The sequence below is a fragment of the Dipteris shenzhenensis genome, chromosome 11 (genome assembly GCF_047967505.1).
Source record: "Dipteris shenzhenensis isolate YYH24624 ecotype China chromosome 11, Dip_SZ_1.0, whole genome shotgun sequence".
Classification (NCBI taxonomy): domain Eukaryota; kingdom Viridiplantae; phylum Streptophyta; class Polypodiopsida; order Gleicheniales; family Dipteridaceae; genus Dipteris; species Dipteris shenzhenensis.
Genome location: NC_141606.1, coordinates 24,130,452 through 24,157,496, shown reverse-complemented (window position 1 = coordinate 24,157,496; position 27,045 = coordinate 24,130,452). Strand labels below are relative to the sequence as shown.

General features: G+C 43.5%; 2 protein-coding genes across 2 annotated transcripts in view; one reads left to right on the top strand and one right to left on the bottom strand.

Moving 5' to 3' along the window:
• LOC147896795 (uncharacterized) overlaps positions 1-10,287 on the bottom strand; it is a 137,375-nt gene extending 127,088 nt beyond the window's left edge. The window contains exon 1 of the mRNA XM_087381776.1: positions 10,000-10,287. Within this exon, the coding sequence (XP_087237902.1) occupies positions 10,000-10,194 (195 nt within the window). The 5' untranslated portion in view covers positions 10,195-10,287. The remainder of the gene's footprint in view (positions 1-9,999) is intronic.
• Positions 10,288-22,181: 11,894 nt separating this feature from the next.
• DES-1-LIKE (fatty acid desaturase family protein) lies at positions 22,182-26,409 on the top strand. Its single transcript, XM_087381727.1, has 2 exons — positions 22,182-22,618; positions 25,315-26,409. The coding sequence occupies exons 1-2, from the start codon at positions 22,472-22,474 to the stop codon at positions 26,146-26,148; spliced, it is 981 nt and encodes a 326-aa protein (XP_087237853.1). The 5' UTR covers positions 22,182-22,471; the 3' UTR covers positions 26,149-26,409.
• Positions 26,410-27,045: the final 636 nt, after the last annotated feature.

The following is a 27,045-nucleotide window of genomic DNA, read 5'->3' as shown; positions in this document are numbered from 1 at the left end:
GGCCATTAAGGTAATAAGTCCTTAACGCCCCTAGGGCGTTAAGATCTTAAGGGAATACTTCAAGGTGGTAAGTTCTTGAAGCCCTTGGGATTTCAAGAACTAAAGGGAATGATACCTTGAGTAGAATGGTAAAAGCCTTTGAGAAACCCAAGCCATCAAGGGCTTATTTTGCTAAGGTCTGGATGCCCTTGAGGTGTCAAGGACTTAAGGCATTAAGCATTTGACGTCGCATGGTTCGTGAAGCAAAAAAGACTATCAGAGGATTTTTTAATAATTCAAAATTATAATTTTAGTTTAATTATTAAAAAAATCAAGATTCAAAATTCAAATTTGAATACGTCATGTCAGAGATTCAAATTCAAAAACATGCACTTATTTGTCTGCTCTACCTCCCTACCTTTCCATTTTCAAATTTTCAAATGGAAAGCTGTCCCCCTCAATACATACACCTCTCTCTCTAGTTTTCAACATCTTCATGCTTTCCTCTGTTTGTTTATGATTTCTGAAGGAAAAGATTCAACAAGAAAGTCCAAGAGAAGGATGGGGATAGGCTGAGACTTCTCTTGAGCCCAATTCATGGCCTATTGAAAGGCAAAGATATTGTCTAGGATAGTGCGCTCCTTAACAAAACTTGTTTGCGTAACATGGATGATTCAACTAGGTGGGGCCTCAACCCAACCTTAAGACCTTAGCTTGTTACGCTCTAGCCGAGGTAGCATGACCTCGAAAGAATCGGTCGACATTTCCCTTAAAGGATCTATGTTTGTAATTATTTGTTTGCGCTTCATGTAAATGATCGGGGGGGAATTAATGTCAAGGTCCTAGGTGAGGGTTGATAGCACCAGACTAGGTGGATCTAAGGCTAAGGACCTAATGCAAGGAATGTGCCTAGGGGCAAAGGATATTAATGCATCCCAAGAGAGGGGTGAAATGTTGCATTAGGAAGGCCCTGTGATGATGACATGTGGCATCTAGATCCATCTAGGGAGATGGGGCTTGTTGAAGCTAGAGAGAGAAGAGAATGGGTGATTCACGTATGTTTTTCTGATTCGAATTCTCTGTCAGCTCGTATGCTTCAGCAAGGTTGGCTAGGAGGAAAGAATTGGTGCTGCTCCCGTGATTTGCAATAGGGAATAGATGTTGTGTTTAACAATTGGTATCAGAGCCAGGTTGCTAGGTGAGAGAGACGATCTGGGTGACGGAGAGTCCATGCGGGGCCTGGCCTTTTGGTGCTCTATTTCTGCCTTTGCCTTGGACAGCAAGGGGTGTACCTCGTAGGCGTGAGCAGAGGTCTGGACATGGATTATGCAGAGAAGCTGCTAACGTCATATGCGACGACGAAGCTTGGAGCGCAGGTGTGACGACAAAAGCTGAGACTAGATCGATACGACAGGTCTTGTTCGCTCCAAACTTGCCACGGGTGACGCCCAACGGAGGAACAGTAAAGGCGTACGTGACCTCCACACGACGGGCAGATTTGGTTGGCGCTGCCCGTGGTCTGCGACGGAACCAGTGATTGTTGACGGGAGGCCTTCGATGATTCGTGGATGAGCGACGCGCAAGCAGGATTACGGAGGTTATGGGGAGCCTGTAAAAATATGCTTCGTCATATCTCCCGTTATTTGGCTATGGGTCTGGCTGGCCCGTAATAGTTCTTGATCTACTTCCCTGGCGCACTTTGTTAAGCCAGGCAATCTCCAATTCTCCACGACAAGATAAACAGGTACAAACACCACTGGTGCCTCTCCAAATCCTGTCAAAGAAACCCCGAATCGGAGGCAAAAACCACAACCAAAGAACTGTCAAAAGCCCCAGTTCAGAGGATAAACAAAATAAAAAATTATTAAAAAAAGTTTTTTTTCTGGCCGACCAGATTGACCTGGTCGGTCAAATCTGACCAGGTCGGTCAACCTGTTGGTTGACCGACTTAAAGCCCCTTCCTATTTAAAGGGGGGGGGGGCTAGGTATTCTATTATCTTCTCTCTTCCAGCTCCAGAGGTTCCTGCACACCCTGAGCCACTTCTGCCTCCTGGCTGCCTCCTCTGCTGCCTCAACTTCTGCCTCCTGGCTGCCTCCTCTGCTGTCCTCCTTTCTGCTCCAGATTTCCCCTCCTTTCTGCTCCAGATCTGTCCTCCTTTCTGCTCCAGATCTGTCCCCCTTTCAGCTCCAGATCTGCCCTCTTTTCTGCTCCAGATCAGCCTTCCTTTCTGCTTCAGTTCTGCCCTCCTTTCTGCATCAGATCTGTTCCAATTTCTGCTCCAGATCTGCCTTCTTTTAGCTTCAGATCTGTCCCAACTCCAGCTCCAAAATCTACCTCCAACTTCCGCTCCAAATTATGTTCTTTCTATTCCAAATCTGCAGCAACCCCTGCATCAGTTTGCTGTCTCAGATTTGGTTCAGTTCCAACTTGTGGAGCTAGTGCAGAAGTCCACTACAGTTGTCAGGACTGACGTTTGTTTCCTCCAGAGCTTCTCTCATATTTTCACTTGTACTGAGTTCCGTTTGTGATATATATATCTTCTTCAGCCATTAATTGTCTTCAGTATTGTTTTATTTGTCTCCAAGTATTTTCTTTATACACTTACGGTCAAAGCTCTCCAACGCCACGCAGCCAGCTCGTAAGCTGTGACTGGATCGACGCTCAAGCAAAGCTCTTGGTTGCAGACTTGTCACAGGAGAGTAGGGGCTTGAACACTGTGGAGCTGAGACAGATTCCCTCAGACAGAATTAGACCAGGGAGCTTTCTTTGGCCTTCGTCAATTCTGTGTTTTTTTTTCCCGAGCTTAGTCTGTGGTGATGCTCCGCTTGCATGAAGAGGGTCTCGTTAGTAATTAGTCTGCATGAGGGTTCGATGCTATAGCAGGGACAGATTATGCTTGAGATTATGCCTATGTGCTTCAGTCAGAGTTAGTTTGCAGGAGCTTCCCTAGTATAGGAAAAAGCGCTATTTGGGATATATGCATGTGTCAAATGCCTAGTCAGTGTGCATGTGGGATTGCAGGAATTCCCTAGTATAGGGAATTGTGTCAAAGTGCCAGTACCCTGAATTGTGTGAGTTGTAAATACAGTTTTCTAGCGGTGTTTTATAAAAAAAACAAAAAACAAAACAAAACACCCATTGAACTGAATGGAAGCAGAAGAAGGGGCTTCCGAGAGGGACCCTTGTGAGTTAGGAGTCCGACCGACCGAGCAGGTGTCGCGCCCAGTAGCTCATACCTTATCTGGCAGGATTGCATTACTTGAGGATGCCTTGCAACAGTTATTAGCGCAGCAGTTACAGGCCAATGCAGGGCAGTCTGAACTTAGGAGAGCGATACACAGTATGTCTGCCAGACCTTCTCGAGATGAGAAGGGAAAGGCTCCAATGGAACCGGAGTCTAGTGTCCTAACGGTCGAGCCTAGGAAGGCTAAAGTACCAAATATTGCCAATTACAGACCGGAAAAGTATTATGGTCGGATGAACGACCGTAGTTCTGATGTCATTGAGACCTGGTTACACAAATGGAACAAGGCGTTCGCCATTTGTGAAATCAGAAATGACATCAAGAAGATCCGCGAGGCCACCCACATGTTTAGTGAGGCAGCGGATAGGTGGTGGATTAAGCAACAAAAAGATGGTATAGCATCCACTACCTGGGAGGGGTTTAAAAGAGAATTCATGAAACACTTCTTACCTCCGACGAAGCATCCCGAGCTTGGGATCGATATAGGAACCTTCGTCAGAGAAATTTATCGGTGGCAGAATACACTGATAAGTTTCGAGAGAGTGTAATGAAGGTTGATGAACCCCTGCCTCAATCAATCCAAGTGAAAGATTTCATATTTGGATTGAATGATCGAATAAAAATGGAAGTTCGGGCTAAGTACGCGAACACGTTAGATGATGCAATAGCCATAGCCCTAAACTATGAAGATGCCAAGGGCAGCAGGCCAAGTGGGTTTGCACAGGTCCGAACCCAGTATGGGTATCCGAAGAAATCTGGGTTTAAGAAGAAATGGATTAGTAGAGGGAGTGGTTCTCAGCCGAGTGGTCAAGCCAAGCAGGCTAAACCGGCTGAAACTCCTAAACCAAGTACCACCATTGGAGTAAAGAGGAAAGTAACCCCAATGGCAGCCCGGGCTTGGTCTAAGTCTCCCTTAAACCCAGAACAAAGGGAAAAAGCGAGGAGAGAAGGCTTATGTTTTGGTTGCCTTCAGCCTCATCAGTGGAAGGATTGTCCACGTAACAAAGATCGTCGGATGGCTGAGATGGTGATCTCAGAATGCGACGTGGAGATGAAGGGAAGTCCCAGAGCGGAAGAGATGCAGATTCAGCTAGCAGGATCTTCTCAGAAGTTAGTACCTCGTTTGTTATGTGTGTCTGTTGCTAAGCTAGTAACGAGTGCACCTGATAACATCCTATCTAAGCCCGCAGCAACGGGATATACAGCCTTTAATGATACGGAGTTAATTAAAATGAAAGGGCAAGTGGCCAATCATGATGTCATTGTGTTATTTGACTCGGCGTCAACTCACAATGTGATTAACTCCAAGCTCGTGAAGAGGCTGAAATTAAAGACAAGTCCATCTGACTATGCGTATACAGTCAAGATGGCAGATGGAAGTTCAACTAAAGTATGGGACCAAAGGGTTACCCAGTTAGAGCTTCATATTCAGGACTATGCTGAGAAGCTTGATTTTGAAATGACCAAGCTTGCTCATGTAGATATAGCCCTGGGTATGGCGTGGCATTCTAGGAAGAATCCAGCCATTGATTGGAAAAAGCACGTATATCAATTCAAGATGAATGATGTGCTTTATGTCTTGCGAGGTGAGAAAGATATACCTCAGGGACCGTTGGTTTCCATGATGGAAATCCGAAAAGCTCAAGAAGAGTTTTTATTCCTTTGTACAGCATCGGTAGAGCCGGTTGATGATTCTTCGGCTAGCACTTATGTTCGCAAAGTGGTGAGATGGCCAAGCTGGCTAATCTTATAACAAAGGAGTTCTCTGAATGTTTTAGGGATGAACTACCTTATGGGTTACCTCCAGAGCGGAATTTTCAGCATAAGATTGAACTGATCCCGAGGGTAGAACTTGTAAATAGACCTCCCTAAAGAATGAGTTTTACTGAAGAGGCGGAGGTGCGTAGACAATTGGAAGAATACCTCAAGTTGGGGCAGATTCAACCAAGTTTCTCACCTTTTGCTTCGCCAGTGATATTAAAGAAGAAAAAGGATGATACATTTCGCCTCTATATAGATTATAGAGCATTGAATAATATCACTGTTAAGCACAGGTATCCTATGGCTCGGATTGATGATTTGCTAGATGCATTACATGAAGCCGTGATTTTCAGTAAGATAGATCTTAAGTGTGGCTACCATCAGATCCGGATTAGAGCCAAGGATGTGCATAAAACCGCTTTCAGAAGCAGGTTTGGTCATTATGAGTTTTTGGTAATGCCCTTTGGACTTACCAATGCTCCAACGACATTCGTCATGCTTATGAACGATTTACTACGTCCGTATATCGGAAAGTTTGTAGTACATTTTATTGATGATATTCTAGTGTTCAGTACTTTGAGGAAAGCCAGTCTTTATGTAAATAAAAAGAAAACTATACTGTGTATGGTTAGGCTTGAATATTTAGGATTCATAATTACTCCACAGGGGGTAGAAATGGATCCAAAGAAAGTGGTTGCGATACTAACTTGGCCAATCCCTCAGAGTCTGACCACGTTGCGATCATTCTTGGGATTTGTCCAATTTTATAGAAGGCATATCAAAGGATATTCCGAAATAGTATCGCCATTGACTGATCTGACCTCAGATAAAGTACCTTTTATATGGGGACAGAATCAACAAGAAAGTTTTAACACCATAAAACAAGCTGTGGTCACAGGACCGGTGTTAAAAATAGTTGATCCCCAAAAACCGTTGTTCCTGGAAACCGATGCAAGTGGCATTGCAGTAGGAGCAGTTCTCCTTCAAGAGGGAAGGCCAGTAGCCTTTGAAAGCAAGAAGCTTTCTCCCTCTCAAAGGAATTTGGCCAACTCATGAATTGGAGTTGTATGCTGTTATCCATGCTTTGAAAACATGGAGGCATTATTTGTATGGTTCAGAGTTTTATGTGGATGTGGATCATGATACTCTGAAACATTTTTGTAAACAGCCTGACTTGAGGGGCCGCCAAGCTAGGTGGGCAGAGCTCATGCAGGAGTTTAATTTAACGATTCGGTACCGAAGAGGAAAAGACAATAAGGTTGCTGATGCGTTGTCTCGCAATATGCACAACCTAAGTTTCACGGTATTAGAGAGTGCTCTAATGACCGAGATCAGAGAAACTCAAAAGGTGGACGAGTTTGTCCAGAGCTTATGGCCTAAAGCTAATGTGTTAAAACCCGGGGAAAATGAAAAGGATGACCTGGCATCCAGAAAAGGCCAAACTTATGCAAGATATACCATAAGGGATGGTATGCTGAAAAGAAATGGCAAGGTTGTAGTACCTGGTCAGAATGATCTCAGGCAGAGAGTCATTCGACAATGCCATGATAGCCCATGTGCGGGACATCCAGGGGTCGAGAAGACATATGATCTCGTGAAGCGAGATTTCTTTTAGCCAAAGATGAAAAAGCATATTCATGAATATGTGACCGAGCGGGTGAAACCACCCAGACTTTTACAGCCCTTGGAAATACCACTAAGTAAGTGGGAGAGCATTTCCATGGACTTTATTGTAGGGCTGCCTACGACACAAGGAGGGTATGATTCTATCCTTGTGGTGGCAGGGTTCAGTCCGTTTGAGCTGAACTATGGTTATAAACCAGCAAATCCAACTATAGTTGGAGTACCTCAGAAAGTGTCTAGTGCCGCAAACTTTGTAGTTCAGATGCGGGAGATGCTAGCACTTGCGAGAGCTAATATCCGCCAGGCTATGGATAGAGCCAAGGTGTATGCGGATGAAAACCGGTCTATAAGAGTATTTAAGGAAGGAGAAAAAGTTTTTCTCAGAGTTCCTTCGCACTCGAAGTCGTTGACTTCAGGAGAGTGTGCTAAGTTATCACCTCGATACTGTGGGCCGTGGTTAATTCTAAAGAGAATAGGCAAGGTAGCCTATTAATTAGAATTGCCACAGGGGTGTAAGGTGCACCCGGTTTTTCATGTTTCGCGCTTAAAGAAATTTTTACATACAGGTGACTCACTAATCGAAGGTGTGGTTTTGTTTCAGGAGATAGAGGATAATGCGAGGCGCAAACCAACAAGAATCCTGGACCGAGGAACAATGCAAATACGAAATCGGAAGATACCCACGGTGTTGGTTGCATGGCATGGTCAGCCTCTATCCGAAGCTACCTGGGAATCCGTATACCAGTTGCGGAGAGTATTCCCAGATTTTATCATCGAGGACGCTGATGTCTGAAGAGGGAAGGAATGTTACGCTCTAGCCGAGGTAGCATGACCTCAGAAGAATCGGTCGACATTTCCCTTAAAGGATCTATGTTTGTAATTATTTGTTTGCGCTTCATGTAAATGATCGGGAGGGAATTAATGTCAAGGTCCTAGGTGAGGGTTGATAGCACCAGACTAGGTGGATCTAAGGCTAAGGGCCTAATGCAAGGAATGTGCCTAGGGGCAAAGGATATTAATGCATCCCAAGAGAGGGGTGAAATGTTGCAGTAGGAAGGCCCTGTGATGATGACATGTGGCATCTAGATCCATCTAGGGAGATGGGGCTTGTTGAAGCTAGAGAGAGAAGAGAATGTGTGATTCACGTATGTTTTTCTGATTCGAATTCTTTGTCAACTCATATGCTTCAGCAAGGTTGGCTGGGAGGAAAGAATTGGTGCTGCTCCCGTGATTTGCAGTAGGGAATAGATGTTGTGTTTAACATAGCTAAGATATTCTAAGTAGTTTCTAGCAAGGTATTCGGTCTCCATTGTCGGATGTCTCAACTAGGTGGGGCCTCAACCCAACCTTAAGACCTTAGCTAAGATCTTCTAAGTAGTTTGTAGCAAGGTATTCGGTCTCCACTGTCGAATGTCGGACCAATCGATCCTAGACTCAATGACTAGGGAAGCGAGTCATATTCAAAAATGTCTTGAAAGGCCAACCTAAGGGGGGTGTGAATGAACTCCCTGACACAGTCCTAAAGAAGGCTAGAGTCAATCTATCCTCCGCGGGCACTTTTGTGGAGGAAGGACCTTGAGGGCCTCCGAAAGCTCCTCATGAGTGAAGGGGCCTCCATCTGATCTTGCTCTCTGAGCCGCTCAATGCAAACCAACTCTCATCTCAGCTCTCACTTAGATGTTTGAAGAGAGTTACGTTGCTGGAGAGTCTGGGCCTAAAGCTTCGCACTGCTCCTCTGTATGGCATCAACTATCCAGGATGCTCACCTTGCCACGACGCGAGGGCACTCTCTGATAGCAGCCAAATCCCTACTGTGGCCCCTTACACCTCTTCATCTGTAACATAGCGTCATGTATACGGAACCCCTTTTGGGGGAGGCTACTCTAGGTGGAGCACAATTAGAGGAGTCCTCTGACATCATTGTCTTTCGTGGATCCCCCCTGTGCTCGTCCAATCTCCAATGTAGAACTTGTCAAGTTGCTCTAGTAGTCCGTCATGCTGCCTCTGGCCGAAGGAGTAATGAAGTGTGCCAGGCAATCTGAAAAACTGTGCCTGTCTCCAAGGGTTCTGACCATTCATCGTGAAGACGAATTGCTCCCAAGTGCTATCGCTTGGCCGGCATAGCCGAGAAAGAAGCATCGCCTTGCTTGTCCTCCTTAACTCTAGGCTATTGAAGTCACCTCCAACAATGTAGGAGGCAACATCTGGAAGACTCTTTGTCAGCCGCCTCCAGAAAGAGGGGCAGTGTTGTTGTTTGCAAGGTGGGGGCATAAATGTTGACAATTCAAATCCTAGAGTCACCCATTTTAAGACCAATCCACACGGTCCTCACTATATAAGCTCACCTTGAGCAAAAGCATCTTAGGCCAAATGCTTGGGAAACTGAGATGCAACCCCCTCCGCTCCTACCCACTGTAGGGGACCACATCTCTGGTCCTCTTCCAGGGAGAAGGCAGCGTTGGCGCGTGAGGTTTGCTACTGAAAATATGTGCTCCTGAATCATGAGAATGTCCACAAGTGGATTCGGAGGTCTCGGCCTTGTATGCAAGCAGCACCAAACAGATATCTTTAGGAGGTCACATATGGGAGGCCTTTGCACTTTCTCGTTCAAATGTTTATAAAAGGTCACATATGGGAGGCCTTTGCGCTTTCTCGTTCAATCGTCAGGGCAGCCCCCTTGCCCGTTCCCTCTCTCTCTTTATGGCAAAGGCCCTAGGCTATTTTCTGTGTTCCAAGTAGAAAGCCTCGTTCGGATGAGGCTTCCAATCCAACAACAGGAGGAGCTTTTTGCCTCTAGGTTTGCTGATGACACAGGACTTTTTAAGGGAAGGTGGTTCAAGAGATCCAGGATTTGGCGCTGCCTTAGGCTTTCGATGGTTCCACAATGACAAACAATGTGTTACCTAGCTTGTCAAGTGGGCATTTATACCTCTGCAGAGCAGGCATATTATCCCCATTGTATTAGTTTTCGTTACAAACCATGTCATTAGGGTTTAAGTCTTCACGTTGCCATACCCAGTGGATTCGAACGCAGACCTAGTGTGTAAGTTGATCATTCAGAGACTAATTTGCCAAAAGATAATGCTCGTGAGACTTGCATCGTCCAGCCCCCTTCCCCTGCCATCTATCCCGGCCCCTTCCCCAGCACCTCAGCCCCCCCTCCCCCGTCCTCTACCCCCGCCCCTACTCCCGCACCCTCAACCCTCTCCCCCGCCCCCTACCTCTGCCCCCTCAGGCCCTACCCCCGGCTGATAGTGGCACGTACACGTGCGTCGACATCGTTTAAGAAGCATTACACCGGGATAGCTGATTCTGGACTAGACCCAAGGAAGGTTGAATCGTATAATTAGTGTCACAGCCTGCTTCAATATTACAGGGCGGAGAAAAACACCTTTCTGACGCCTCCATGGGTGAAGGCTTCGGCTGCAAGGATAGTAGGACCTTTCCCAGCAATACCGGTTTCTGCTGGTATGTTTTCGGGTTCCTCCTTTACTTTTGCGAGATTCGCTACTCCTACTGTACCCACTGCCATTGCAGCATCGGACTGTAGCTTTGAAGACTTCTTTCTTCTGGGAGCCTCCGCCATGAGCAAAGAGGCAGGGTAGCAGTAAATCAAGGTGACACTGATATTATAAGCACAGAGTTCGCAAGAAGCTAAGGTGAGCTTGAAAGTTGAGCAATGAGGAGAGAGTGAAAGTTTATTCTAGGTCCAGAATATGCAAGAGCCATGCATTGGAAAAAGGGAAATTCCCATTAATTAGTTGTTGGGAAGAGAAGAGGGTGAAAATCAAGAAGGAAAAGGCATGATTAAACTACTGGAAATTCCCATTATTTAGTTGTTGGGGAAGAGAAGAGGGGTTAAAAGGAAGAGGGAAAATGCATGATTAAACTAAGAGATAAAGGCGGGAGGAAGGAGTTTCAATTAAGGGAAATTAAAGAAGAAGGCACTTGCTAAATGGGGAGGGAGAATGGGGACCATTTGAAGGGGCTTTAAAGAAGAAGGCACTACTAAAGAGGAAGGGCGAAGAGGGACCATTTATAATATTTTAGTTAGCACTAAATATACTCTTCCACTCTATAGCTTTGTGGTAGGGCTCACATGTGGAAAAGACAACATTGTGGGTTCTAATCCTACCCTCTTAAAGAATGTGCATTCTTTTTAGACAGCTTACAATAAATTAATCAACCCAAATAAATCAATTAATCCATGGACAAACAAGGTTAATTAACCTCTATGGTCCAAAACAAATAGGAATATAATAAAGTTGAGCGAGTATGCCCCCCCATACATGTTTCACCAATCATGTGGACTAGCAATGACCTTGACGCAACAAAAGATGTGCACTCTCCTTACGGTGTGGGTAGCTTGAAAAACAAGATGCAAAACCACTGTGGCCCTCCTTTAGTGGAAGGAAGAGTTGGTGAGTAAGGAAGAGTTGTTAAAGTGGTGAGGTAGTTAGTAGTAACACAAAAAGACTAACCTACTTTATATTGACCAAAAACAAAGGAAAACAGACCCCATCCCAAATTAGCCCAAAAACCTAACACTTTTCATAGACCCTTAGCAATGCCAAACATATTGGATTTAAGCCCCAAAGTAGTGTTGGATGACCAAAAAGTATTACACCAATGCTTTTGGGTGAGAGATTTCCAAGGTCCTATAATGAAGATGATAAGGTGCACAATTTGGACACGTATGCATAACTTCCTTAATGTGCGAGATGTACATAAAATATACTCAACAACCTACTGCCAACATGCTTTGATGCACAAATGAGAGCTCATGATTGAGCCCTCCCCTCGATTTGTGGAGATGCAAAGAGAGGCTCGAGACCCTCGGTTTTTGGACGTGCAAAAGTGGCCGATCAATTTTGCTTGGCCGTGAAGTGCATTGAGGCTTTTGTTCCCCTTCCAATATATGACCTTGAAGTTTTTTTTGTGTTGTTGTGGCCTTGATGCTCTATATTGCGAATGGAATGATTAAGGAGGCTTTCTTTACTACATAACACATTAGTTGTGTGGTTCCACAGCCCCCATAGACTTGTATTTTGCATTGCTATGTTTCCTTTATTGTTTTGATGCCCATGACACGTTACCAATATCTTGCCAGCATGAATTGGCCACCTTTATACACAACAAGACTTGGCTAGACAACAAAAAGTTTGGATAAATATTTTTCAATCCACTATTAGCATTTCCTTCATACAATAAGGCTAGCTTTTAGAAAATATTCTGATTTGAAATGGATCCTTGCTTGATTTTGATTCACAACACAATGAGGTCAGTGCACAACATATTCATAAGCAAGAGGTAATGTTAAGGATAGCGGGCACTGTACACATTTGATATTAAGGTGAATAGCTATGAGTAGAAAATGTACCGAGAATGGGATATATAAAAGACTCTAGATACAAGTATGAGATGTACTTCAGAATGGGGCTCTTTCATGGCATACCCCATGCATTTGCTAGGATATACAGACAAAACTACCAAGAGTGATAGGAGTGATGTTTGCAGTTGCGATGAGCATTTTGGCGAGCTCTTTGGATTGGGGAGATGTTAAGAATATCTTAAATATAATAGCAAAAGAGGATAGTACATCCTACCCATTCATGGTGATTGTCCAAGTTTGAAAACATCATGCGATTTCTACATGGATGGGGTAATGCAACTTTAAGATAAGATTTCTTATTAAGTGATTCTACTAAGAAGGGTAATGCTTTCTTTGATGCAAACATTGCTAGTGCTTAGAAGGGCGCTTGTCATCTTCCTTCACTGGTTCAAAGATGGGAGCAGGCCCTTCTGAATGTAACAAGTGATTGCAAGGCTCATGGCGCCGTCGTGCTTCTTTTCAGTGTTTGCATGAGGCAAGGCTTGCAGATATTTGTGCTTCCATTCTGGCTGCACTCCAAGCTGACCATGGTGACCCGGTATTGCCTATTCTGCTCCAAAGTTTAGAATTCCATATTCGTGCCATGGAGCATTTGTGCATGGGCTGCACGCATACAAGCATGTTTAAGATGGATGGAGCTCGGTGATCGGCCTTCTAAATTCTTCTTTGATAGGGTTCATAAGAAACGCATCAAGGACTCCATTATTGTCTTGCAGGATACTGATGGGACACAGGTTCAGGGTGATTAGGCGATTGCTTCTCTTATGTAAAGGCATCTTTCGTCCATAGTTGGCACAGCGCCTCCCTAGCTGTCGAACTATGAAGAGCAGCTGAGGGCTTTTCTCAAGCCAACTACAACTATCATTCAAGATTAGGAGAGGAGTCTACTTCAACGATGGTTCACTAAGCTAGAGTTGAGGTTTGTTGTTTCTTCTATGGCTCGTGAAAAGGCCCCTAGCCCTGATGGTATTCCAATTGTTTTTTATCAAATTTATTGGTCCTTGTGTGGGCGAGATCTTACAAGTCTGTTGAATACCTGAGGGGCAATGGCCACCAAGGCACTGTAATGCTTTGTAGCCTACTTTGCGGGGATACCTGAGTGCTTGAAGCCAATCGAAGGAACTAGATCCAAAGGCACACTCTCTGAAGCCCATGGTCCACTTGACTACTAAGACCCAATAAACTATCTCCCTGTGAATGAGCGGTTGCTTGCGCATGCTTATTGGGAATAGGCATGTTGTCTTTGGTTGTTCCTGGCCCACTTACTAGGTTTCTTTTTCCCAACCTTGGTCCACCGTCTGCTATTTTCCCTCTCTATCCTGCAGAGAGGAGGAGCTCAACTCAAGCCTCTAGTACAATTATGAGCTAAGTGCCCCATCTGTCTACACTTAAGACATTGGCGTGGTAGTCTGGAGACCTCCTGTCTCTATCAAAGCCCTATCAAAGTAGACGTCCCTTGAGCGTCTCCAAGAAGATCATCACTGAGAGGGATTCTGAGCTCTCTACAACCAACTGGAGACGTGGGACCCCATCAACTACCACCACGATTATTGTCACTGTCTCTCCCAAGTCTAGGTTCCAAGGGTATTGGTCACCTACAATCGTGTCATTGCTCATTCTAGCAGAGGTGTTCATAAGTGTAGCATATCCTCAAGTCGTATTCCAGAGAGAGGTATAGGCTAAAGCATGGAAAGCAACGCTCGTGCGTGCTTAGGTGAGAAAGAGGGCTTCTTCACAACTGATGGATGGAGGCTCTTGCCTCCATGGGAGTTTAAGGGTTTAGAAGGGGATTGTAGGGTTCAGAAGGGGGATAAGGTTGAGAGAGCTAGCTAGGAGTTCCAGGGTTTAGAGAGGGTAGTAGGGTTTAGGAGGAGTCCAAGGTTGAGGAGTGAAGAGCTAGTCTAAGAAGGAGGATCAAGGGAGCAAGGAGGAGATGGACGGGGGAGGAGGAGGGAGGAGGATAAGGGAGGAGGAGGAAGAGGAAGGAGGAGAAAAGAGTATGAAGAAGGAGGGAGAAGGGAGGAGGAGGAGGAGGAGAAGGGGGGAGGATGGGAGATTGCAAGGTTAGAGCATGCTATCACACAATAGTGTTGAGGGAACATATGGACCCAAAGAGATCAAGCGCATGAGCACCAAAGTGCAATGAATCGTGAGCAATTCATAGGAACCTCAAGGGTGGGACCTCTTTTGTAGGAGACCTCTTGGGTAAGAGTCCCTTCACTTTTTGTAGGAACCTCAAGGGTGGCTCTTTTGTAGATGACCTCTTGGATAAGAGTCCCTCCACTTTTTGGAGGGCCCTCTTGGGTCTCTACACTTTTTGGAGGGACCTCTTAGGTCTATACACTTGTTGGGAAAACCTCAAAAGGTGTCAACTTCAGTCTCTCTCCCTCTAGTTTTAAATATTTCTCTCTCTAGATTTAGTCTTTCTCTAGATTAATGCTTCTCTTGCGCAACCTAATTCTTGAGAGAGGGAAGCACGTTGCTTAGTTCTTTAGATCTTCCATTTTATTCAAGTGACATTTTATAAGGTTTTCTCAATCATGAAAGAGAGACTATGGAGGGAGAGAGGCTGCGATGTGGGCAGCACACACACCAGTAGCATAAACTTGTGGCTCTTGTATTTGTGAAGTTAGGAGGGGCTATAATAGGGCCCCATCACTTGTCTCTATTTATAGGCCATACAATTAGCCACTTTAGGGGGAATTGTAGAGTCTATCTAAGGCCCTAATTGGAGGGCCATTAGAGCATTTAGAGAGAATATTTGTAGGCTATAATTAGCCCCTTTTACAGTGCCAAAATGCCCTATTTATATAATTCAAACTCGTAGCCTAAGTTAAATAATTTTCTTACTCTTTGAATCAAAATATGGAGGTCTAAACTTTCTTACAAGAATTATAATTTTATATGTCAAATATAGAAATCTTCAAAGAGTTGTAGCTTATTTACAAGCCAACAATAACGCTTTGTAAAAATAAAGGATGCAAATTAAAAGATTAGCAATGGAGAGTACCAAATTACTATGTAGGCATAGCTTCAAGTGGTCATGGGCGACCCACCTATTCTAATTGCCAAAAGGGGATATCGCCATGATAGAGGGAAGCAACAACGATCTTGATACGCACTTGGGCTATACTTGATAGGAAGGTAAGAAGGGCTACATGTGATGGAGAAAGGTCAAGGAAGGCAGAAAAGGAAGGAGAAGGGTCGAGCAAAATGGCTACCAGGAGCTAACTCAAGTGAACTTCAAAGCTAAACTAAATTACAATAATAAGAGTTTTATAATTAGTTGCTTCACCTATAACACAGTGTTATCAATTGCTATGAGATTCATATTGAGACTCAAAATATGCAATGCTAATAGCGGCTTTTAAAGAAAAGCTGCAATGCATTAAATTTTTTTTAAAGGAGTCATTAGCCTACATTGTTTTGAGTCCATAACATGTCGAGACCCAACAAAGTAGGTCTCTCTAACCTATCACAAATGAGTGAGGTCTCTGCCCTTTATGCAAGCAACTTCAGCCAGGTGATCATTGAAGGGCACATAGGTGAGGCCTTTTCTCTCTCTCATTCGATGAGATAGGGCTGCGCTCTCTTGACCCCTACCTCTTTCTTTTTGTAGCGGAGGCATTAGGTTACTTTTCACGCTCTCAGGCATTAGCCCTCATAGGGATTAGGCTCCCAATCCGATTCTAGACTCAGAGTTTGCCGATGATACGACCCTATACCTGGAATATTCAGCATCTAGTTTGGAGAGGGTCAAAGGGGCCCTATCTATCTATTGTAAGGCTTCGGGACTGCTTTTTGCTTTTGTTGGATCCTGAGAGGCCAAATAGAGAGATACTTGGGCTACCAGGTTGGCATTGATATCTCGACAGAGCAGCAATTCACCCCAGTTCTAGAGAGTGTTAGGTGCAATCTCTTGTATTGGAGCTCGGCCAAACTCTCCCTAGCACGTAGAGCATTTTACTGGTAAACCAGATCCTTCTCACCACGACGTGGTACATTGCCTCTAGTTGGTGTTTCTTGTATTGGGTATCTGAGACACTTGGTGCATAATTTTCAGTGAGCAAGATCGCATGGCATGCGCAACACCAGAGCTAGAGTAGCTTGGCAGACAGTGATCATGCAGTAGGCACGTGTCACTGGGAATCATTGATCTAGCGATGCGGAGCAAAGCCCTACTGGGCAAGTTGGTGGTATGAGGCCTCACCCACAAGTGCTAACTATCATGAACACATTGAAGGCTAACTACCATAAAATAGATGCTAGCTATCATGAAACAGATAGCAACTATCACAAAGCTAAATGCTAACTATTAAAAAATAGGTGCCAGCTATCATTAAAAGTGAATGCTAACCAATGATAGAACTGTTGTTAATTAGAATACCGACATCAGGCAACTATCACAAAGCTAAATGCTCACTGTTAAAAAATTGGTGCTAGCTATCATTAAAAGTGAATGCTAACCAATGATAGAACCGTTGTTAATTAGAATACTGACATTAGGCAATATTTGTGCCTAACCAAATGACTTTGGTGTATGGTATATAACACCTCAAACTAGTGTTTTGTGAGGCCTCATCAAGTAGATGGGTTGGGTGCTTGATGTAGATTTTTTATCCTAGTTCTTTCTAGAAACATCGTTCTTGTTGGGGGAAACACTTGACTCAAATTCCCAAAAATAGTAAATAAGTTCTATCATCTCATTTTTTATTGTATCACTATGTTGATGCTTCCAGCATACTGCCACAACAAGAATAAGTGGTTACCATTATCCATTTGGGATTTCACATGAAATCTTGCCTTGTACAAGGAATGCTTGGAAACTTGCAGAATCCTTGCCACCTTAGCAATGGGCATGTCTTCAGTAGAGTTCAGTAGCATGGTTAATGTACATTTACTTACAAACATATCTTTTTTGTTTGCAGGTTGCTTTAAAATAGCTAGTTTGTTGTGCACATTGGCTATTAGTGCTGCTTGCACTTTTTCCTCCTCTCTAGCTATTCAATCTCGTAATCCTATCACTGCAAGGTGAAGATTTCACACTTCAAGTGACTTCTCCATGCTTTGGGTCTTGTTATTGAAAAACATCACCATTTCAAGGATGATTCATTTCTTTATGGATTTGCCAATATCCATCAAATAATTCTCTCTCATGCACTTGTTTCATTCCCATCATTCTCTCTTTTTTTGGGTCTCAACTCCTTAATGATGGCACATGAGTCAAGGTCATTCTCCCATAGGACAAGATTGATTGAATTTTGATCTCTTCCAAATCCTACAATTTAATGGCAGTCAACTCTATGGGGGTTAAAGGCCACTGTGCCTTAACCCCAGTTGTGTACAATATTCAAACACACATATATATGGATGACATAGAAGATTAGGGTGTTTTGCACCCACCAAAACTTGTGTGGCTCTCTCTCTCTCTCTCTCTCTTCCATTTTGCTTTCATTGTTGAGATTTCTCTACTGGTATCAGAGCATGGGTGTTCTAGTTGAGCCCAAGTGTGAGCCTGGAGCCCAAAGTCTGCTACTGTAGTCATTTGCATATATTTGGGTGTGAGGCATATGCAAATGTGCCAAAAGAGCTTTGGAAGAAGCTAGATCCTAAGTCTAGGAAATGCATGTTTATGGGTTATGGTGAAAGTGTAGAGATGGGCTATCATCTCTGGGATCCAGAAGTAAAGAAGATCATACGAAGCCATGATGTGGTCTTCAATGAGGAAATGTAGTTTTTGTTAGATTTTATCTCAAATTTCTATATAGGAAGCTGTAAAAGCCCAGCATGGCAATAGTATGTGAAAAGAGGGACGACATTGACTTAGATGACAAAGTAAAAGATGTAATTGCATCATGGAGCTTATGTTTAGTTGTACTTCTCTCTTCGTCTTTCTCATAGGGAAGCACTAGTAGATGATGTTTAGTTAGTAAGGGTTAGATAATGTTTAGTTAGTTCGTTAGGGTTAGATTCAATCTCAAATTTATATATAAAAAGCCATAAAAGCCCAACTTGGCAATGAGTAGCTATATGTGAAAAGAGGGATGACGTTGAATTAGATGATAAGTAAAAGATTTATTGGCATTTACAGTATATGAAGATCCATCCATGGTACGGATTCCTTGTATGAAGAATTAGAATTGCACCCTAGATTACTTTGAGGTTGCTTGGGAAGTTCTTCTTTATAGTGCTAATAAGGAATGTGATTCAAATAATGAGCATAGAGGAGACCACAATTTCACATAAAAGGTGACAACTATGAGGAAGAGTTCAAGAGAATCATAAGACCATCTTAAAAAAGCCTTTGTAACTTATACTTACAATATTCACAAATGATTAGTAATAAAGTAACTTATTCTATTATCCAAAATTTGCACGTTTTCAACTTTGGATAAAAAGCAAAGATACTCCTTAAGGACCAAATTCATGATACCTATATTCTCATTTGTCAATTCATTATCAAGTTTATCAATATCTTGCAATGATTGCTTGATTGTGGAGAAAGTTACACAATGTCCCAACTAAAGGAAGTGTTCTATCAATCTATATGTATGGATGAGGATTTATGAGAGCTTGAATGGCTTTCCTTGCTAGTTAGTGTAGATTACAACTGACACGATCCATGTTTATGACAAGCAGCCTAAAGAGAAGTTTTGTTTTTGAGAGCTCTCCTTGAGCCACTTGTACAATTCTGAACCCTTGATGTTAGATTGATGTGAAGGGCAAAAAAGCATTCCTCTCAAATTTGTTGGACATTATCATAAAAAGCCTAAGTTCTTTTTCGATTTTTGTTTAAAAGAAATTACTCACGCCTCTATGCTAGGGCATCGATTCTCTAAGCTTTTTTGAGGGCATGTCTTGCATTCCTTGTAGAGCAAGATGCTGTTGTGGACAAAAATCAGGTGGAGGTTTTTGACATTCTATTTCAAAAGCACCCGATTTTGCCCATGGTGAGCAAAGCTTCAATGAGCCCCATCTCCATCTCCACCTCGATGCACGTTAATTAAAACACACCAAAGAGAGCATTGGCTTTCGTGCATGCACATCGTTGATTTGTTGTATTCTCCAAATGATGCTTTCTCTAGCAATTCCAATGATCGATGGTCGATTCCAGACATGGCACCCTTCAACCTTCTTGCTGGCATAATGCATACAAGAAATTGTTCTCTACTTGTTGGGAGATCCTCATGGATGAAGAGAAGAAAGCTCGGCTAGCTTATCAAAATTGAAGGAATGCATAGCGAACTTACAATGGATCCATTCGTTGTACTGTAGCCGGCTCTAAAGCTTTGCTAGCAAAGCGGCTCGCTCTTTCTCATGCGAAAGCAATAATATGCAGAGGGAGGGAACACCCCCCCCCCCCCCCCCCCCAATCGAACCCATCGGCAAGGATCACATCTCCCCTCCTTCTCTGGCATACTTGCCAAGATGACGTCTCTGTCGCTGACCACCTCCTCCATAAAGATCTCTAGCTCATCTCTGCCTCCGACTATGACAACTGCACTGCCCTCCACATTGCTGGCTTCTTCAACTATGCAAATTGCTCGAGAAGTTTCGCAGAGGATCATCATCAACGGGATGTAGCCTTGAAGGGCAACAAGAAAGCCATGGAATTGATAGCCAACCGAACATCAAAAGGTAAAAAGAGCTCATAGAGTACCTCAACTCTAGAGCCACGAGCTGTTATTCATGCACGCCCCTAAAACTAGAAAACGCACTTGAAAGTGGATATCTTGAAGGATTACAACTTCTTCACTTGCCCAGGAAAGTCACACACAAATATAAATATTATTTCTTCCATGGCCTTAGACTTATTCTGATGAAGAAGCAACATTCAATCTTTGAACCTTCTATTCTAGCTCTTCCATGACACCTACAACTTGTTGTTAAGCATGCTTTTTATTTCTTCAGTGGCACTTATGGAAAGTAGAGATGATTGTCATAATTTCCTTGGTGAGATGTTTTAAAGGGTGACCTGCTTTTATATAGCTTCGAAGATGATGGTCATGAACAAAAACTGGAAAGTGGAGCAATATCAGCAATGATGCAGCAACAAAAGGACAAATCCTTTGATGGAGCTATAAATCAAAGCGGACAACGTTAATCTTGATGCTTTCTTCTAGCAAACGGATAGTCCTCGCAATCTGAGCAAATGATGAGTAGGCCGTGGCTGTGTTTGATGCTAAAAAGGTTGTGAGCAACATGTGGACTTGGGAGAGAGCATGCATGGAGATGAACCATTTAATTTTCAGTGATTGCGTGGATAATAGTGGGAGATAGGTGTGGAAATTCTTTGATAAAGGGGAAAAGGTGAAACTGAAATGGTCGTGAATAGCCCCTGCAAAGCATGAATCAACCCATTTTACCTGCGTTTCCATCGAGTAGACACATTAGTCATGGCCCCAATCCTGAATTTGTAGTAGGAGATGGATGAGACGGGATCATCACTCATCCAAGGCCGCTTGGAGAAATGGAGGAGGGCAACGTGGGCTCCTGAGAAATGGGCAAGGAGGGAGAAATTTGCATAATTTATTCGAAATCCAACTCCCTCTTAGTGAACGGGGTCGATGATTACCAACGAAGACATCGAGACCATTGTAGCAATTCAGTAGAATGTTCTCTGTTCTTGCCATTTTTTAGGGCAAAGTCAGAGTCAAGGAGGTTGTGGAGACTTTACATGAGGGCCACCCCTCCTTGGCCTTTGGTTGATTTTTAAAGGAAATTTATGGTTCCGTACTATCAAAGTACATTTTGTCATGTCGATAGAGGATGGCAACAGGATTGACTACATGAAAATCCATGTTCAAATCTATCGAAAAGCGGGCATAGCCCCAATGTCCTAAGGGTCATAGGGAGAAGATTATTTCAAAGTGAGAGAAAGACCTCATCAACGTACTTAACAATGTTTGCATATGAATTTTGTTGTAGTGGACGATGAGGTTTGTCTTGTCGATGGATTAGAAGAGCAAGTCTTGGAAAGGTTTGATGTAGTGGATGGCTTTGGTAGAGAAGGCAAGCTCAACATGCAGAGCGAAGAGGCTGAACCAAATAGTGAGAAGCCATCGATCATTGGAAGCCACAGATATATGGTTGCAAGGAAGGAGATCTCAAAGAAGTCGCAAGTTGATAAGCTTGGTCTTGTGCATATTAATTTCTAGCCCACTTCTACACTAATTAATTCGGTATGTTCTAACGTCCATGCTAAGGGCCTTGTGTCCTTGCACATTTCCATATGTTCTCAAATCCCCACGTAGGGTCAACATCGTTCACCAATGTGGCAGCGGGGACGATTGTTATATACGAAAAAAGCTAGCGGCTACTTTTTCGAGGAATTGACTACTTGAGATGAGATCGGTCAACAGCGACAACAAGAAGCTGTGAAATGACTAATGACATTCAGGTAATATGCCAGTATCTTATTCGTTCATGAGACTTATTCTTGGCACTAATATTCTCGGCGTTTATATTCTTGGTGTTTATATTCTCAGCGTTAATATTCTCGGCACCCTCTTGCTCTTCATCTTCTGCTCCTTTCTCTTCCCTTCCCATTCCTCATCTTCATTTGCTCCTCCATTTCACTTGTTCACTTTTTTCCTTTTAAAAGTTGATAAGATTCAAATTCAATATCGAGTTAGTAGTTACGTGCTCGACGACGAAAAGGCTGCCTGTCGCAAATCTCGTTAAAGGTGAGTTCGGCACATTTGGAAGAAAAAGAATATAAGATAAGGACGAACACAAAGTGAGAGAGAGAGAGAGAGAGAGAGAGAGAGAGAGAGAGAGAGATTCCCATGCACACTGGGCATGTGATGTGTGAGCTGGGTTGGCCAAATGAATCATTGGAGGCTCATTGGCCACCGGTGGCAGCACCTCCCTCACGTGTGCGGACTCTGCCATTGCACATCTTAGGCGTCAGCATGTGGGAATAGGTAGAGAGAGAGAGAGAGGCAAAATATGCCACGAGGGGTTCTTCTCCGAAGTTTTTTGTGTGCTTAGAGAGGGTGATGGTGAGTGTGAAGGCTCTATAGAGAACAAGTAAGAGGATCATGGATGATTAGGATGATATCAAAGCAAAGGGCGTGATGGCTGGCTTTTCCCGCTTTTCAAGTCGGCCCAAAAACGCAGCACTGTGCTGTGCAAGCTGGCTGTCCTGTGTAAGTAAGTAATGCCCTCCCCAAGCACACCTAAAACTAGCAGATGCTATCTCTTCTTCTTCCTTTGAATCTCCCTTCATTCTCTCCTCTGCTACCTTTGGTTCTCCCTCCTTCCTGCTCTTCATCTTCTGCTCCTCTCTCTTACCTTGCCATTCCTCATCTTCTCCCTCTTTCTTCTTCGCCCTCCTTCCTCCTCCATCTTCTTCTCCCCATTGCCCCTTTCTCCTTTTGGGCTCCCTCCTTTCCCCTCTTTCCCTCTTCTTTTCACCTCCTCTCCCCCTTTTCTCCCCCTCCATTGTTTCCTCCTCTCACACCCTGCAATGGTAGTCGCCACCCTGCAGCCCCAGGTCTCCGACTTCCATTGGACCGATTACCAGGAGCCTCACGCTTCCCGGCGGCGGGAGATCCTTGCCGCTCATCCCGAGATCAAGGCATTGTTTGGGCCGGACATATGGGCTTTCCCCAAGGTATGGCGTAACTGCGCACAATGTGCATTGACTTTCATCTTGCCTAGCTCCAAAAGTTGTCTTTTGCGACGATTTGATACTTACAGAAGCAATGCGACTGGTTATCAGGCACGCTAGGAATAGTTCTGCACCTTCCTTGGTTCTGCAACCTACCTGCTGTACAGATCTGTCTATCTGAAAGTACGTTGACATCGTATGCAACAAAATACATGTAGGAGCTTCTCATGTAGCTTTTTGGCCTTGTCTAAGCGCTGATTTATCCCAGGTTGGAGCATTTCTCCAAGCGGTTTAAAAAAGTATTCCAGGAAGGGCCTGAGTTTCATTCTTGAAAACCAAGTGCATATGGATTATGTCTGTCCTCCCTTGCTTTTCTGATCATTTTATGATTTGTCTCGCTGTAGCCATTTGAGCTGCTTTCTATTGGTGCTCTATCAAAATGGTTTGCTTCTGCTGTATGCCCATCAAGCTTAGGTGGCCATTGCATTGTCCAGCCATTCTACTTGTGCGTCTTGTGATTCCTGTTGCAGGTAGTCGCACAGGTTGACGGGAACACTTTGCGTCCATGTGGATGGAAGTGTGCTCCCCTTTAGCAAAAGCAACCTGTCTTAGTGCCTTACAATGCATGTTATAGGCTAGCAAAGGCAGGGATTTTTTAAGGTCTCCAGTAGATAATCTATCAGGTGTGCAGATGAATGTGCTTGACTAAGCCTGAGGTTTGGCTTGACATGCTATTCCAGGCCTCTCTGGTCCAACAAGAGGGGCTCCACCAAAACCCCTGTGGTTACTCTTTGATTGAGATAGCTTATCAGTATCATGCTAATGTTCTAGATGTACTAGTCAGGCAACCTTTTAGATTTTTGTTGGATCTATCAGGTGTGTATCCGGATAGATGTGCTTGACTCTTGAGGTTTACCCCACGCCCACTGGTGCAACAGAGTGGCTCAACAACAACCGTGGTTACTTCCTGACTGAGATTGTGCGTGTTCATTTTAGATATGGTGGAGTCACAAAGTCAGGCTGGCTTTTGGACTTTTATTGGATCTTTCTTGAAGAGCTGCAGCTATGTTTAGAAGGTTTAGTACGGCTGTCCCAAATGTTGATGCTGGGGAACTCTTGAAATTTTAATAAGTTCTTTGTCTCTCCCAAGGCCACTAAAATGGCTCATGCCAATCAGTTGTCAAATCTTTTTTCCACCCTTTGACAAAAATATTGCTTCGTAGAAAGGTATTAAGCAATACTCAACATAAGAATATAGAGCAGCATAAGGGGAAAACAGAATAATCCACTTGGACGGATAACAAATGGGTGCTAATTGGCAAATTACTAGAGATACATCAATGCAGGGCCAATCCAATGAGTCTGGGTAGTGCTATCATACGCCAAAGCTTTGGCCTAATACCTGGCTGCGAATGCTAGCTTGCAAAGCCAGGCTGTTAAACAAACCAGCATCAGCTCTCTCCAAAGAGGGAGGTCTTAATGCCTATTCAACTTACAAGCTACGACTTGTGGTACTTGGGCTGGGCCTTTACTAGCATATGGGGATGTGCCATGATGGAGTTTTCAATGTGCATTGGGTAGCCAGCATCCTGATAGCAGCATGGCAAAACAAGCTAAGAACAAGATGTCAGCTTATGCTTGGGTACTGGTGAGAACATTAACGTAGCTTTGCTTACTAAGTTGCTATTATTTTTTGTTTTTCTCATTCACTCACTTACAAACTCCCTTTCCTTACTCTTTTTCCCTTTCTATAACAAGTTTTTAATTTGTAAGATTGAATATATTCTAGTCTTATGAAGGTATGTATAAGAACAAGAGTCTTCCATTTACCTTTGGAATGCTGACAGAAACTCATTACAAAGACTGTTGTATAAATGAATGATCAAGTATATGTGGGTGTGCGATATGTAGTGTGAGAGCATAGGTTTATAGTATGGCCTATGCCCACCTTTGAGCTCTGATGATGTCGTTGGGGATGCCATTTTAGCATGTCCCTGCTTTGTGATGGAGTTAATGGCTTTCAACCATGTGAATGTTATGAGATTGAAGCTGTACTATGTGTTGTGATTTAAGGGGATGAGTTTGGGCTTGTTCTTGGATTTTTGTGTGTGTGTGTGTGTGCGCGTGCGTACGTGTGCGTGTGTGTGTGTGTGGGTGTGTGCTGTGCGTGCGTGCGTGCGTGTGTCCTTTTGGTCCTTTGTCCTTTTGGTTGTTCTATAAAAGGTTTCAATGAAGCTATATATAGTTTAGACGATGTTTGAGGCTACAGGAATGAATCACACTGCTCAAAGGCAACCTTCGGTAATATTATATATCCACTCGAAAAATACGATGGGGTATGGGGTTGGGTGTGTAGACAGATTACAAGGCCATAGGTGTTCATACAGTGGAGGAGATAGGATGCCTAATAGGAGTACATGAGCAACCGCTTTTCTGTAGCTTCCCCCCCCTTTCTGCCAGTGAATTGTGGTGAAAGCAAAATGCTGTGGGTTGGATTTGTTTTTTCCTATAAACTCTACCAAATGCGATAGCATATTAGTATGTAATGACCTTGACTGTATTTAATTCAGTTTTAAGCTATTTTGGACCTTTCTCCTAATCGTCTTCTTTTGAGTGTAGAAAATTTTCTGAAAGGGCTGTGCTTTGGTTTTGATTTGGATATGCTTTTATTTAAATTTTGGAAATTTTCCTTTGTGCAGATAGTTGCAGTGGTGCTGATGCAATTTTGGACAGCTATCTGCTTGAGAGACGCGAGCTGGACCAGCATTCTTACAGTGGCCTACTTTTTTGGAGCCTTCCTCAACCACAATTTATTTTTGGCAATTCATGAACTTAGTCATAATCTTGCCTTTCAAAATCCTTTTTACAACCGGCTGCTTGGAATCTTTGCAAATCTGCCTGTAGGTGTCCCAATGTCCATCACTTTCCAGAAGTATCACCTGGATCATCACAGATATCAGGGAGTGGAAGGGATTGATATGGACATACCTAGCTACACTGAAGGGCGGTTTATTACAAACAAGTTTTTAAAGGTCCTTTGGGTCATCTTCCAACTTTTTTTCTATGCACTAAGGCCCTTGTTTCTGAATCCCAAGAATCCTGGGCTTTGGGAGGTGGCCAACACTGTAGCACAAATTAGTCTTGATATTGCTTTGGTGTTTACTCTTGGGTTTAGACCATTTGTATACCTTCTCCTGTCTACATTTGTGGGAGGTGGCTTGCATCCCATTGCTGGACACTTCATTTCTGAGCACTATGTTTTCCAGAAAGGACAGGAGACCTATTCATACTATGGGCCTTTGAACTTGTTGGCATGGAGTGTTGGCTATCATAATGAGCACCATGACTTCCCACGTATTCCTGGAAGCAGGCTTTGGCGCGTTAAGCAAATAGCTCCAGAATATTATGAAGGTCTAGCATGCTATAAATCCTGGACTCAGGTGGTTTACATGTACATTATGGATTCCACAGTGGGTCCTTTCAGCAGAGTAATGAGGAAGCTCCAAGTGACTGCGCATAAAAAAAGCAATTAACAAGCTTGCAGTGCCAATATCATGGGCTAAAACATACTTTGTGTTGGAGCCTGTAAAGTGTATTTCTCATTTATTTGTTTACACAATTTTTCCGGCTCAATTTCATTAGTAAAGTTTCAACCATTTTCAAAAATTCAAAGTTCAGGCTGAAACCACATGTAGCACCTGGATCATGTGGTTACACCAAAAGTTTACACCCATTGCCTCCCACACAGGAAAAAGATCTAGTAGTGCATCAGGTGCCGCCTAGTGTTTCTCAATCATGGTCCGCACTTCAGGTTTTGCAAGCTGCAGATTTCTAGTCGTTATGTTATTGACTGTGTATATGTAGGCATTGTCAGTGAATAAGAAGGCATGCCTTTCAAGATTTCATTTACATGAATGCTGGCTGTTGACTATGTATATGTAGGTAAATATGAAGGCCTGCTTTTTAAAATTTCATTTACAATCAGTGCTGACTGCTGACTGTCTCTGATCATTGAGCAGTTGATCTAAAAATATGCACATCTACTGCTTCACAACAGCAAATGGCTGGAGCTGAAACCTTGCAAGAGTGCAGTTGAAGTAATAGATGCAAAGAACTGCACTCCTTGTCTTTTAGTACTGTCGTTTTTCTGGGCCCCCAAATCATTTGGTTTCAATGGCTCTGGCTTGCTCGAACTTCGTTTTACTTAGAGATTGGGCTTTTTTTAATATTGAGATAGGTTTATGAGTGGACTGCTCAGAGTTAAGTTCCCTCTCTTTTGTAGGTTCTAACTGGCAACTGCCAACAAATCATAGTAGTCAACTTGTCTATTCCTGTTATAGAGATGGCCTTCCTGGTATTCCGATTGTGACATGATGAGCAGGTTTATCTCACGAGGATGGCAGGGTAGATGCTCCTATTTTCGTTTTAGT

Excerpts from the sequence above, each read along its gene's own strand:
- DES-1-LIKE (XM_087381727.1), top strand. The coding sequence starts at position 22,472 with ATGGTAGTCGCCACCCTGCAGCCCCAGGTCTCCGACTTCCATTGGACC. Across the intron at positions 22,619-25,314 it reads ACATATGGGCTTTCCCCAAG|ATAGTTGCAGTGGTGCTGAT; the intron begins GTATGGCGTAAC and ends TCCTTTGTGCAG.